The 14,762-nt window shown below is 47.8% G+C and overlaps 1 protein-coding gene across 3 annotated transcripts in view; it reads left to right on the top strand.

Annotated features, from left to right (window-relative positions):
- Positions 1–14,762, top strand: part of ARHGEF11 (Rho guanine nucleotide exchange factor 11) — a 1,841,770-nt gene that overhangs the window by 427,079 nt on the left and 1,399,929 nt on the right. For all 3 annotated transcript variants that reach the window (XM_069604553.1, XM_069604546.1, XM_069604551.1), the window contains exon 3: positions 14,613–14,711. In XM_069604553.1, the coding sequence (XP_069460654.1) occupies positions 14,613–14,711 (99 nt within the window). The remainder of the gene's footprint in view (positions 1–14,612; positions 14,712–14,762) is intronic.

Below are 14,762 nucleotides of genomic sequence, written 5' to 3' on the forward strand. Positions count from 1 at the left end.
TCTTGCCGATGGATGAGAAGTTCCGGAGACAGAGTTCCCCCAGAGTGGCTGGGATTCAGGTGACGCTCGTACAGTATTTAAAAATAAGCGAAGATTTGCAGAAGGCTTACTAATGCCTTTTTTCTGTTCTTTTCCCTTTTCCTTAGGAAGCGGAGTGGTGGGATGGGAATGACACCGCCGAAGATGCCCGCAGAACAGAAGGAGCGAGGAATGATGGGCAGAAGCGCCGCAAGGTAAGGCTGTTCCTAACGGTGTTCTTGTTCTTGCAGGAGCTGAGCACAGAAGAAAGATGCAGGCCTACTGGAGACGGATCCGAACACGGTTAGTGTCACGCTGCAGGTGCAGAAAACGCAAAGCATGTTTCTCAGCCTGGGTGTGGCTTAAATAGTCTCTGGGTATCCCAGGTGTCTCTGGGCTGAATCACACCCAAAAGACTAGACTGCACATGCAGTTCTGGGAACCGAAATGTGGGGGTATCCATCTTGTCCCCATCAATGCACTACAAGTCCAATCCCCAATGTTATCCTTTGGGAGTGAGTGAGTCTGGTGCCACAGGCGCCAAGGCTGACTCCAAGTGGGTCTTTGGAGGGATGAAGAGGCCCTTGAGGGCCATGTAGGTGATCGTGGCCTGGCTCCAGCCTGACATCTTGGAGGGCTGGGGACTTGAGGGGTAGGAATCATGACAACTGGTCACCATAGCTGGGGACCAGGCTGAGGACATATGGGCAAGGGCGTTGTACTCGGGATAAGTCTTGCAGATAATGAACATGATGGAGCAGTCTTTAATGCAGTAAGGGCAAGGGTATGGGGTGCCCTACGAAGGATGTACCCAGGTACCCCTGGCTTTTATATTTTTTAATGCAGTGCACAGTGGTTGTTGATGAGGACCAAGTTAGGTTTGTTCTTAAGTCACAGGAAATGTGGAGAGTTGAGACAGTACAATTTTTCTATTTTATTGTAAAGAGGGTATTACCAAAAGAGGTCCACATTCACTAGATAGAATTGTGGGAATTAAAGCCAAGGGGTGGGCAGAGATACAAAGTATAATGCTTCACAATTGTAAGAGAATCAAGGAGCGGGACAGGGAGACAGCCCAGAAGCGGCAAACGGACGAGGCAAAACGAGTGAAAAAGAATCTAAATAAGTATGTCATCCAAGCACCAGTGACGGCATCGGCTCAGGGGGAAAGGACAGGAGACGCTCACCAATTCGGGAATGCCACAATTGTGGCACTATAGGGTGTAGAAAGACATGGACAATGGGGTTAGGGCGGGGGGGGGGCAGTACCCCAACGAACAGTGGCAGTATGAAGGAGCACCAAGGGGAAAAGGAGGATTTCGAGGAGCAAGAGCAGGAGGCTTTGGGAGGATAGGGCCTCAGGGAGGAGGATTTAGGAACATCACAGTGCTGGTACTGCGGAAAATGGGGACAGGAACAGGCCTGGGATGGGATTTAATTATGGGCCATCACCTCCAGGGCAGGGATTTTAAGGGCCTTAAGGAATGGGACTACAGCAATTTGGGCGAGGGGATAAAAATCAGTTCCCTTATGGGACTGACAGACAAGGGCAAAGTGGGCAACAACTACAGCAGGATGAGGGGACACAGTTTAACAAGATGGCTGGGGGAACAGGCGTCCCATTCCAAGGAGTTGCAATGGCGGGGCGGCCCTTTTTCATTCCCCAGGACAAATGCATATTCTGATTGGGACAGCCTACAGAGAGGACTTGCATGTCCAATCCTATTGATAACCGCACACCCTGAAGAGGAGATCTTGGTGGAAGAGGAAATAGGAAACAGACAATTTAAATTTATGGTAGATTCAGGTGCAACAAAATCATGCATCATGGAGGGGAACTTTCAATTATCAGGTAAAGATTTTTACATGCAGGGACTCTCTCGGGCTGTTTCTACGGTTCCATACACTGAGGAGCTGGATATAAAAGTAGGAGGGGAGGTAGTACGAGCCCCTTTGTTATATTCAGAGAGTTCCCCTATGAACTTGTTGGGTAGGGATCTGCTCAGTAAACTAAGTATAACTGTATCATTCTCAGATCAAGGGGTAGTATGTTCCACTCCAGGGATGCGTGTAGCTCAAGCAATGGCATTAATCAATGCAATAATAAGGGAGTCAGTAGTCCATGGGGTTCCTGTGGTCCCAGATATATTTTTCTATGCTATTATAGGTATTACTAAAATCAGTGTCTCCAATTGCGACAAATTGTTGGCGAGGACCCACAGATTTTATTTTCAAACCATGGGCCACCCGAGATGGTGGCAGGGACAATATTGTCATTAGATTTATAAGGACTAGTAGTATTAGAGAAAAGAGTAGTCCTGATTGGAACAGACCAGGACGGGTACGAGTGGCACACAGTCCTGTGTGTAGACAGACAGTACAATTGAAGAAAATGAGTTATTTGTGGACAGTAAGCAAAATGGGGCGATTATTTTGGAAATCTGCATCCCCTGTATATCATAGTGCAGTATAGGAAGATACAGTGCCCCCTGATGGCAGTGGTGATCCAGCAATTTGTATTTTTTGAGGAGGACATGCGATATGTGCCAGCACAATTAGGGACTGTTAATCCACATGATGTTGGGTTACCGAGAGATGTGACCCCAGTATAAGATTTCATTTAAGTCAGGTGCTTAGCACAATCATTTGGTATGCAGTGAAAATGAATATCAGTGCAGGAGGGATTCTGGTGGATTCTTGTAATTGCTGGCTCACGCAGGGTACAAGGCAGATAAAAACAAGTTATAACACAGCCAACAGGAGGTACTATGCGTGTCACAACTCATTTTTGAAATGGGGGGGGAATATTACCAGATTGGGCGGCGGCAGTACGCGCAGCCCCTCGGCCCAGTACTGAGAAGGAAATGTAGCAGTATTTTGGGCTTATGGAAGTAGGGCATGGATCCTAGACTATGCAGTCTACACAAGGCCACTGTTACAAAGTCTCAGGGAAGGACAGAGGACTTAAAAGTACATTTGAATGGACTGACAAAATGTCTAGACAATTTGAGGACTTAAGCTATTTGCACGCCCCTTGGTTTAACATTGACTGAAGGAGACATATTTATATGTTGATGGGTCATAAATAATTGACCAGGGGTCGGGACGGAAGCACAACGGGGAAGTAGTGGTGTGCGGTAAAGGAGGGATAAATAGTGAACACCCCTGTAGAAAGTGAGACCACAGTTACATACACAGCATTGCCCATATTACAACTGGACCATTATTACCTGGGGAACTGATCAGCCCCAAGTTTAAAGGTCCATGTTAGGTGTTCTGTACTCCTCTCGCCGTCCGTATGAAGGAGTTAAATATTGGGTGCATCTGTCGGATGTCCGAAGAGCACCTGAGACGAAGCAAAGCTCAGCGTAAGATAAAGAATCCATGCCAGGGTGGTGTGCAGTGATTTTTTTTTTCTTTTTTCTCTTTTCTTTTTTCATTTTTTTAAAAACTTTTTTCAATTTTTTAAAGGTCCAGAACCCAATCGGCTCTGGTGGAAAAAAAGGTCTCTCTCTCTCCCTCCTCCTTTCCTTCCCCTTTTCCCTCCCGCTTTCTTTCCTTTTCTCTTTCTCAATGACCTTTTTTCTCCTCTCCAGGAATAAGCAAAGAGGGATGACCGACCTCTCTGTTATGTAGGGGTAAAATTACGACAAAAGTAATTTGTTCTAGGAACTATGTATTCTATAAAGTATGATATTGTTTTGTATGACACTGGTTGTGGTTGTTGGGGTGGATGAAGGTATGTCTGTTTATATGGGGTGGCCATACAAAGGGGGGGGTGGACAGTTGGGGAAAAGAAATGCTAAAATTAATGTCTATAAAAAAGGAAATCTAAAATGGCTCACTTTTTGCCGGCCACCCCTACAAGTTTTCTTAGACAAATGAAACGGAAAGTATGATTTATATAAGGGATTGGGCTTTGACACTATTTCTGACATACATCATTTTGAATATAATCAATGAAAGTTGTTATGTGTGTACACTTATCCCGCACGCATCAGGGGCTCCTAAGGTTTTAGTTTCACATCCAGTCCCAATTACAGAGGCAGAATGCCTGGTACATATTGCACTGTGGGGGATAAAGGGCACATTCCAGGCACACAGCGTGCAGTTGAGCATTGATCTAGAACCAGCATTATGCAATGGCAACACAATACCGCAGTGTCTACAAGTACCATATTTAGGTTACTCAAATGGCAATGACAAATAGTAGGTTACCACGGCGAAATGCCAGGCAGATGGGATGATAGAGTACAGTGGAAAAGCAATATCCCAAATAGAGACTGTGTGAGCAAATATGATCCCAACACATCACAAGGCTGACATGAATTTCAACAATGAAGAAGCTAGTACGAATACATAGAGCCATAGACTTGATGAAGGAACAGTTCCTGTTGACGCAAACACACAGTGCAACCACACTCTTGTGATCCCTGATATGACGAAAGGCACGGCAGCAGTGATGGATTACTACTGGGTTTGTGGCCAACAAGCCTACTTGCACCTACCACTCTCATGGAGGGGCAAGTGTTCACTGGCCACCCTGCACTCAGTGCTTCTAGTAATCCTGGAAGAACACCTGAAGGGAGAAGAAATGCCTGTCAAGGTGCCAACAGCCACTCTAGCACTCTAGAAGCTTGCAGATCACCCAAGAATTTGGTATGCTGTCAGAAAATTGACAATTTCAATGGCGGGGAAGAAAGAAGAGCTCAAATGGTCTTAAAAGACTCTTCCACACTGCTCAGAGGAATACCTGACGAGTATCAGCCTTTTAGCTCAGCAGAGACTTTCTTTTTAATTTTTTTTGGCTCCTGGGCTACAAGCAGCTGCTGCACTTTTATTCCCCCAGAGGATTCTGAGAATGGGTCACTTTCCCACGTCATCAAGGCGGTGCACACTCTAGGTGTTCAAATGAAGAAAGAAGGTGGAGTTCAGTACACAGATTGGCTATCGCTTGCCTTTGATTGGGTCCCGCCATGGCTGGAGGCAGTAGTAAAACTACTGGTGCCTGTGATCGGGTTCTTTTTGGTCCTATTTGCACGTGCCAATTGGGTCTCTGAGGTTGTGTTCATATAGTCCCTAATAGTGCAAAGATGATGGTATAAATTGGGGGATCTAAAACACCTTGCAATACAATAAACAGCGAAACTATCAAACTAATATTTCTGGGGTTGTAGATATCCCGGTGGGGATGAGTTTGTTACTGTAGAAGTAACGAAAGGGGGGGAATGTTGGAGAGGAGCTAGGGCCTTCCTGCACCCCGCCCCCCCCGTCCCCAAGCGTTATAAAATTGGCCAAGACTTCTCAAAGCACTATAGCACTGATAGTCTTTGTCATGCAAATATAATCACATACAGACATGGGTGGCCTCTAAATGAATATAGTTAGTATTTAAATATGAGGTGCAAATTACTATTTAGCTGAATACATTTGTAAAAATGTTAAATTGTAGTTCGTTTTCCTCAGAGCATGGTAAAGAGCTCTGTGCTAAAAGGAATGCAGCCTGTGCTAAAAATAGACCACAGGCATTGCGTGGGGCCCGGCCAACTATGGTAGAATACACAAAGTGGCTGAGCAGCTGTTTCTGTCCATCAAAATCCCATGCAGACTAAAAACTTCAATGCACGGCATACAGAGTATTATGGAAAACAGGATTTTAAGCAGAATTACTGGACAAGATAAAATATAAGTATATTGAGTGAAGTGTAGAGAGTATGGCTGGAAGGTGTTTTTATATATAAATGTTTATATAGCAAAATGTGATAAACAGGAGTTACAATGTATTCTTGCCTATGCAGCAGTATGCTAAGTAGTTGTGTCCTAAATGGAAACCCGGCCATGCAAGAAGGAAGCCTGCAGCATCCCTTGAAAGGCAAGAAGGACAGTTTTGGATGAGCTATGCCAGTATCGAGTGACCAAGTCAAGAGTATTTAAACTTCCTGTCTGGCACCAGTCTGGAGGAGCCGGCAAAGAAGGACAGAATGCCGGTCGGGAGCAGAGTCCTTTGACCACCCCCCACCCCTTCTTCATTTTTGTACAGATTACATTTGTTATCCTTGCAAGATAAAGACTCTTGGCCTTAATTCCCTAGAGGGGTGAACTATTAATCTGGTGTGAGCATTATTAAGGGTACCCGTATTTAAGGGGTACGTACCCCTGTATGTTTGGGCAGCCTTTCAAGTGAACCTCTGGGGCAAGAAAGCCAAGGGTTATCGGTTGCTTGACCTGTAATGGGTGGACTGACAATTGCGCCTAGACTGAGAATACACTGTCTGGAAAGCCAAGGAGAATGCAGATACCCAATCTTCGCTAATGAAATCGGTTGTTAAAGTGAATACGGAAGGTAGCAATCTGTGTAAAATATTGAGAAGGTGTACAAGCTAATGACCATCCTGAAACTGTTGCCTTCTTGGGGGTGGCAACCCAGAGCTTTTGTGGAATGTTGTTTTAACTTGGGGAAGGGGAGCTGGAAAGGAAGTCAAGAGCTGGAACAAGGTCTGAACTTTCTTTGGAATACTACTACTTTTGTAGTCGACATCCCTACACAGTGTTAGCTTTAGTTGTGAGGGCAAATATAGGTTTTGGACATAGACAGACTTTTAAGTTTAACTTACTGATTGACTATCCTTCGTGTCTTTAGTCAGTGAAATCCCACCTTAGCATAGAGAACATTAGGCCTTACACCATCTGACATTTCAATTTATAAATACATTTTGTTTGAAATTTGAATCTGTTGTCTGTTCTTGCTTCATGATGCCTTCACAACAGACAGAGCAACATAGTCACGGAATGAGTAGTTCTGGTGTGGCACGCGCAGCCAACACTACGGTGAAGAATGAATGAATAACATGTTTTTAAAAAAGAGGCCAGCTTCCCCACCTCCAGCTGAAGTGTTGTTTTTTAAGAGTCATTTTAGCGATTTATTCCCGAGTATCCGGTATAAATCAGAAAGAGCTACCTCTGGGGGAATAAGGAGTTAGTACATAACCTGCTACAAATCTAACTTCCGTGCGAAATGCACTCTATAATCATTTGCAGATTATATGAGAGTTATGCTTTAAATGTCTTTTATAGCTTCATCACATTCCCAAACGCAGAGTTCATGCCAAATATGTCTGTCTGTATTGCACCAGTTGGCCTGGGGAGCCAAAAGTAGCTTCTGGTAGTGTCGACCTAACCAGGCTCTTCTAGGTTTTAAGCAACAGATAAATAGCTCCCAGTAATTTTAATTCCCGCCCTCTGCTGTGAGTTACAGCGTTACCAGTTATGTTTGTTGTGCTCTAAATCTTCTTTTTCCCCATCATTCGTACACCTATATCTGTTAGTTTTATTATTTTCTCTTCGTATGGTTAATTTTCTCATCTTTTTCAACTTTTCCTTTCATTATTTATTGCAAATTCTATTGATGATAGGCGAGAAAAGTGGGGCAGTAGTTTGTCGTTATTACTAGCTTTTGCTCAGCATATATACATATTATGCTACTTCACATGCAGAATACGGGTTTGGGCCAGCACATAAATATGTACTACTGGAAAATAACGAAGTGGGTTCATCCCATAAGGTCAGGTTACCATACTTGTAGATGTCCAGAAGATCTGTGAAGATATTCTCGGATCTATGTGCGCCAGGCAAGTATATTTCTACCCTGGCAGTCTCTGCCTTTCACCATTTTGTAGTCGATACAGTGAGCAAGAGTTCAATTGTAAAGTTTATCTAAAATGGGTCAAATAATCTGTACCTATAAGTGTTGAGACTGAAATTGCATAGCCACAGTGGCCTTTTTTTATACTCCAGTGATATTATGATATAATATGGTATTTATAACGTAAAGTGTTTTAAACCTTACTTGTGAAAATGTCACTCCAAATATTTTCTCACTTGGTGCAAAGTTCAGACTCAATTGTTTACCTACATTAGAGGTTCTAGGACCTAAGTTAGAGATTCCTAGAGAAAATGCAGATTATGTAAGACTGAGAGTTTGGAGTCCTTGTATCATGTTACAGAATGTCCTCTACTCATTATGTCCATGCTGGAATGTTTAAGACCCTTCGTACATTCAACAGCCGAGGTATTACCAACTTTGGAATAGATTATTGGGCTCCAACATTATCTACTTGGCATTGGCAACATTTCTGATAAATCTTGGCACACCTACAATTCGTATGAGACCATGGGGAATTACTATTGGTTTGATTATCTAAGTGCGATAGGTTTGCTTTTACGGTGATGAGTATTTGTATCAAATGATTTTTGAGATGTGTGTTAGATGAAGTGTTTTAAAATTAAATTAATTCAGATTTATATATTCCTTTAATGTAAACGTGCCCCTCGTTTGTGTAAGTTATCGTGTATACTATAAATACAATTTAAATTAAAATGTTTTTAAAAATGGGTTATGTTTATTAATAGACCACTTTTTAAACGTGGGCACTTTGTGGGACATCTCTCTGTCCTGTGGGTCGGGACCGGAGCACTTGTAAAAAGCATCAAATCAAAATTTTTCCCAAAATTTGTCCTTCCTCTCTTTCTTGCGCGGGGACCGGCGCGCGGCCGTAACCCCGCCGTCCTTGGCTCCGCCCCGCGCACCGCCCCTCACCCTTGGGACTCCTGTTTTTACTGCGACTCCCTTTCGGTCCGGGCTCTTCAACGTCGGTTGGAACGGTGGGAGGAGGTGTTCCGACGCACTCCCCCATTTCATTTTCAGGCGTTCATCGACGAGAAGAAGAAACGCCCAGTAAGTTCTTTACTTTTCAGAGCACCCCAGCCGGGGGATACCTTTCCGGGTTCCTCTCGAGCCGGGAGGGGCGTTGATCGCTCTGTCACCGGGGTTCGCCCTGAGGTGCCTGTCGGGCCTAATAATTCTACGGGAGTTTTCTCCGAGGGTTTCCGTAAGGGGCCTGTGTACACCGGAGTAACTTTCGAGGCCCCTCCTGTGGGGGCTGTGTGTAGACCTAGTTCTGCTGAGTCACAGGGTACCGGAGCTTGCTCTGAGGCCTCTCTTTCGGCTTCCCTTAAAAACAAGACTGGGGTGCGCCACAAGGCCTTGACTGGGCTTGTGTTTACTGAACGGATGTTCGAGGCCCGTGCCGTGAAGGCTATTACCGGGCCTAGGCCCGAGGTCCCTCATACCGAGGCTAAGGCTACCAACAGTTCTGAGGGGCCGGGCAGGGCCCTGTCGGTGAAAGCGGTTTCTCACCGTTCCCGCTCTTGTGGTGATACCACATCTGTTGAGGGGGAAAGAAGGCAAGGTTCTTTTTTTTACCAGCAGTGCCGAGGTCCTTCCTTCGAAGGCTCAGTTGGCGGTTGGTATGTCGCAGAAACATTCCAGGCTTCACAGTACTGGCTCTGCCGAGGTTCCTTATGTTAAGGCTAAAATTAAGACCCCTGATCCATCGACGGGGACCCCTGCCTCACTTCCTCACGTGCAGCAGTTCCCCTCAGATGAAGACAAAATGGCAGCCGTTCCCGCCACGACCACGGTAGCCATTTTAGGTACTACCCCTACAACTACGCCATAGGCCCCTGGTGTAGGGTTTGGTCCTTTGGGTGAACCTAAGGTCACTTGTGCGTATCCTTACCGGCCCGTTTATGATTGGAACGCCCGGATGCCTCTTCCGCACAATGTTTCGTTGCCTGCAGGGGCGGCCCCTTTGATTTATGTGGATATGTCGGTGGAGGGCTCGGCGTGGCACCCTTCTCCGTTACGTCCCTGGGTTTGTCCACCTCATGAGAGGCCTCCTCAGGTTCCGAAGCAATCTCTGCTTTTTACGGTAAATTTCAAGCGCTTATGCGCACCGACCCCATGAGGAAGTATTTCAAAGGGCTTTTTAAGGAAATCTGTCCACCAGCCACCCCGGCTCCACCCGTTCCTCTGGTGGTTCCGCCGGCGCCTCCTTTGCCCGTGGTGCCTGCTCTTGCTCTTCCGCCTTTGCCACCGTTGTCCCCAGTGGACAAGGCAGTGCCTGACACGGTTCAGCAGGATCCTGACCTGTCAGATGACCCTCAAGGCGAGCAGGACAACGAGGACCTTCCCCGCTCTGTTAGAGCTTTTCATGACCGGGTACTGGACATGATGAATTTCTGAGATGTTCCAGTTCCCGAGGCACCGGCTCCACAGGAGGGCGTGCTTTCTGGGGCGTTCACCCTGTCTCCTTTGGAGCATACCAGCCTTTTCCTGCAGAAGGATGTTTTGGCCGAGGTCCGAAGAGTCTGGGAGAAGCCACACTCAGGACTTTTTGTAAATAAAAAGATTGACGCGAGGTACAGGCTACACTCTTCGGAGGAAGTGGCCTTGTCTTGTCCACCTCCCTCCTCCACAGTGGTGGCTGCGGCCACGTTGCAGTCCAGACCTGCAGCATCCTCTTCCGTGACGGCTACTCAGGTCTTGGGAAAGGAGGACAAGCTCCTGGACTCCCTAGGGAGGAAGATCTTTGCCAATTCGGCCTTGCAGCTCAGGCAGGCCAATGCCGAATTGATTTTGGCGGGAGCTAACATGCAGATTTGGAAAGGTCTGTCGGAGTTTGAGGAGCACATTCCGGTCGAGAAGTTGGAAGACTTCAGAGGTGGCCTTTCCGATGCCAGGGTCTTGTCCCAGGATCTCCTGGAGGCTGCGGCTCATCACGTAGACACCTCAGCTCGGGGCATGATGCTCGGGGTTGATACCTCGAGGCAAGCGTGGTTGCATGCCACTAAGTTTTCGAAGGATGTGCAAGACAAAGTATTGGACCTTCCATTCGATGGTAAGGAGCTTTTTCATTCGCCTACTGATGTAGAGCTCACCAAAACCAAGGATAGCACTCAGACGGCTAAATCATTGTCTGTTCTGGTTAAACCTCCCTTCAAGGCTCAAAGGCCGTTGTCGCAAGGGCGACCTTCCTCTGGTTTAGGGGATTCCGCGAACGCAAAAATTGCAGAGTGGATACTCCTGCGGGGAATAACTGCCGTAGACAACAGCGTACGCAGTATTTCTCCCGCTCCTCAGCCTCCTCATCAGGTTCAGGTGGCACCGATAAACCTGCCAAATGAGGGTTTTCCGCACTCGCACGAGACCCCGGTGGGAGGGCGCATTGCGTCTCATTGGTAGGCGTGGCAGACCATCACAGAAGACAGATGGGTCTTGTCAGTCGCTCGGGCGGGCTTCCGCTTACCTTTACCCCCTACCCCACCCCTCAACCCTCCCTTTCAGCTGTCGGGCTCACCCTCCCTCAAGGCCGAGGTTCAGAAACTTCTGCTCCTCAGAGCTGTGGAACCCGTTCCCCTTGGGGAGCGAGGGGAGGGCTTCTACTTCCAGCTGTTTACGGTGCCCAAATCCAACCAGGCTGGCCTGCGCACCATCCTAGACCTTTCCCAGTTCAATCTTTCCTTACCCCAAAAGAAATTCAAGATGATCACGCCCGGCCAGATTCGCTCCTCGTTGCAGGCGGGCGATTGGCTCAGCGTGGAGGACCTTCAGGATGCGTACATGCATATCCTGATTTGGGCTCCACACAGGAGGTACCTCCGTTTCTCTTTGGGAGAGGAGCACTTCCAGTTTCGGGTGCTTCCTTTTGGCCTCAGCTCGGCGCCGCGTGTCTTCACGAAGATGATGCCGGTGATTGCGGCCTATCTTCGTCTTCAGGGTATCCATGTGTATCATTATTTGGACGATTGGCTTCTACGCAGCCCTTGTCCGCCGGTGGCAGCAGGCAACCTCCAGTCTCTCCTTCAGCTCCTGTTCCTTCTTGGGCTGTCGGTGAACTGGCGGAAATCCTCCATGACGGTCTCTCAGGACCTGATTTTTCTGGGTTTTCGTTGAAACACGATCGACTGCAGAGTATACCTGACCGGGGACAGAATGGCGGATCTGTTGGCCACGTGTCAGATGTTTGCGCAGTCGGAGAGTATGTCAGCCTGGTGGTTTCAGAGGCTTCTGGGCCTCATGGCCTTGTGTGTGCTGGCTCTTCCTCTTGCTCGTCTCAAAATGAGACGGACCCAGATGGCCCTTCGAAATTCATGGCGTCAGGCAGTGGACCCAGACTCCACGCGGATAATGATTCCGGATTCCATGAGAGTGGACCTGGACTGGTGGTCATCTCTCAGCAATCTGTCTGGGGGCGCGGGGTTTCAGGACCCGGTCCCTATGGTGACGATCACGACTGACTCCTCCCTCCTCGGGTGGGGTGCGACGTTAGATCTCCTTCAAGTCTCGGACCTCTGGTCGCCTCAGGACAAGCTCCTGCACATAAATCATTTGGAGCAACTGGCGATTTTTCTGGCGCTCAAGGCGTTCAGACCTCTCATTGTCAACAAGGTGGTCCGCATAAGAACGGACAATGCGGTGTCAATGTACTACATGAACAAGCAGGGGGGAACGAAGTCTCCCCCTCTCGTGGATCTGGCCATTCAGATTCGGGAGTGGGCCGTGCTTCATGGGGTCTGGCTGCTTGCAGTGCACATCCCGGGCCGGCTGAATGTCACCGCGGATGCCCTCAGCCGGCGGACAGTGGTCAGCTATGAGTGGGAGTTGAAGGCGGAGATCCTTGGATTTTCTCGCGTTGGGGCACACCGGAGGTGGACCTCTTTGCCACAGCGATGAACAAGAAACTTCCTCAGTATGCCTCCAGAGGGGGGCTGGGTGCCTCCTCTCTGGGGGACGCACTCGAGATCCCATGGCACAACATGAGATCTTACGCCTTCCCGCCTCTTCCTCTGGTTCATCGAGCAGTTTGGAAGTTGAAGAGTTCTGTCAACTATTCTCTTCTCCGTGGTGGCCGGCCAGGTTTTGGTTCTTAGAACTTCAACACCTGTCGGTGTGTCCGCCGATCAGGTTACCAGTAACTCCCGATCTTCTTCACCAAAGGGAAGAGCAGATGTGGCACCCCTCCCCACAATCGCTCATCTTGGCGGCATGGTGCCTGAGTTCAGGTCTTTAGAGCATCTGAATTTGTCTGCGGATAACATGCGTATTATCCAGGCAGCCAGGAAACCCTCGACCAGATCTCAGTACAAGAGTAAATGGCTCAGGTTCTGTCATTGGTGTCTAGAGAAGAAATTGGATCCAAGGGGGGGCCACGGTTGACACGTTGTCCTCCTTCATGTCCTCTATAGCAGAGTCAGGGCTTCATGTTCTGTCATGCAGGACTTACCTTTCAGCGGTCTCCGCTTATCTTTGTGTTCGTTTTCTCTGACTAACTCGGTGGTAAAGAGGCATTTCGCTGGTTTAACACGCCTTTACCCTCCAGTTCGTAATCCGCACCCGCCATGGGACCCGAATGTTGTCCTGACGGCGCTGTGCCATAAACCCTTTGAGCCAATGGCTACTGTGGACCTCAAGTACTTGTCCTTTTTGGTCGCCGTCAAATCGGCAAGGAGAGTGAGTGAGCTCCAGGCATTGTCGGTGGAGCATCCTTTCTTGGTCTTTCACAAGGACAAGGTAGTTCTTCGAACTAATCCGGCTTTTCTGCCGAAGGTAGTGACCGAATTCCATTTGAATGAATCGATCTCCCTACCGGTCTTTTTTCCGAACCCCGCCTCTGAGGCGGAGAGGGTTCTACACTGTCTTGATGTCCGAAGAGCTCTTAAGTTCTACCTGGATAGGACTTCCGAGCTCAGAAGTTCTTCTCAACTTTTTGTGACTTTCGGCAACCCTCAAGGCAAGCAGGCGTCTAAGGCAACTATTTCTAGGTGGATTGCCGCCTGCATCAGAGTCTTTCACTATCCAAAAGCTGAAACCTCCTAAAGGTATTCATGCACACCTGGTGCGGGGCAAGGCAGCTGCGGTTGCTTTTCAGAAGTATGTTCCCTGGGAGTCCATCGCTAGGGCAGCTACTTGGGCCTCTCCATCTGCTTTCTGTAAGCATTACTGCCGCGTTATGTTAGGAGTTCTAGAGCTGATGCTCAGTTTGGTCAGGCTGTGCTGAAGAACCTTTTTCAGTAAGGGGTATTTCCATCCACCCGTAGTTCCTGTAAGGAGTGCTTGGGAATCTCCCACAAGTATGGAGGAAAGGGGACGGGACGTAGGAGTATTACCAGGTTACTCACCGTAGAGACCACCTTACTCCTAGTCCATAGTCCCCTTTCCTCCATACGCCCGCCCGCCGTCCCCTCTAATAAGGTTCCTCTGTTATTGGTAATGGGTCTCTGACCTGGCAAAGAAAAGGACTGAAGGGGTGATGCGCGGGGTGGAGCCAAGGTGGGCGTGGTTACGGCCGCGTGCCGGGCCCCGCGCAGGAAAGAGAGGAAGGACACATTTTTGGGAAAATGTGGATGCTTTTTACAAAGTGCTCCGGTCCCATCCCATAGGACGGAGAGATGCCCCACAAGCATGGAGGAAAGGGGACTATGGACTAGGAGTAAGGTGGTCACTACGGTGAGTAACCTGGTAAATTTTTTAGATTGATTTTTTTTTGTCTTTTTGCGTTTTATTTTTCATTGTATTTCAGTTGGCTTAATTCAAAATCTATTTTTTTTAGTAAATTGTTCAAAATGAAATTAGCCCTAGTACCTACATTTATTTAACAGATTTTTGTATGTATACATCCAGCATTCAACCGGTTTTGTTTTTTATCAACAACCAACTTCTGATTGTTTAACTCTGTATTTTCGGTTTTGCTAAGGTTTGGTCCAGCGATGTGTCATCGTCCAGAAGGATCAGCATGGATTTGGCTTTACAGTGAGCGGAGATCGGATTGTGCTGGTACAGTCTGTCCGACAGGGTGAGTAACCCCGCTTCCTGCAATTGCTATGCTCTGGAAAGTATTTATCGG

Source organism: Ambystoma mexicanum, chromosome 1p (genome assembly GCF_040938575.1).
Source record: "Ambystoma mexicanum isolate Mex_15411 chromosome 1p, UKY_AmexF1_1, whole genome shotgun sequence".
NCBI lineage: Eukaryota > Metazoa > Chordata > Amphibia > Caudata > Ambystomatidae > Ambystoma > Ambystoma mexicanum.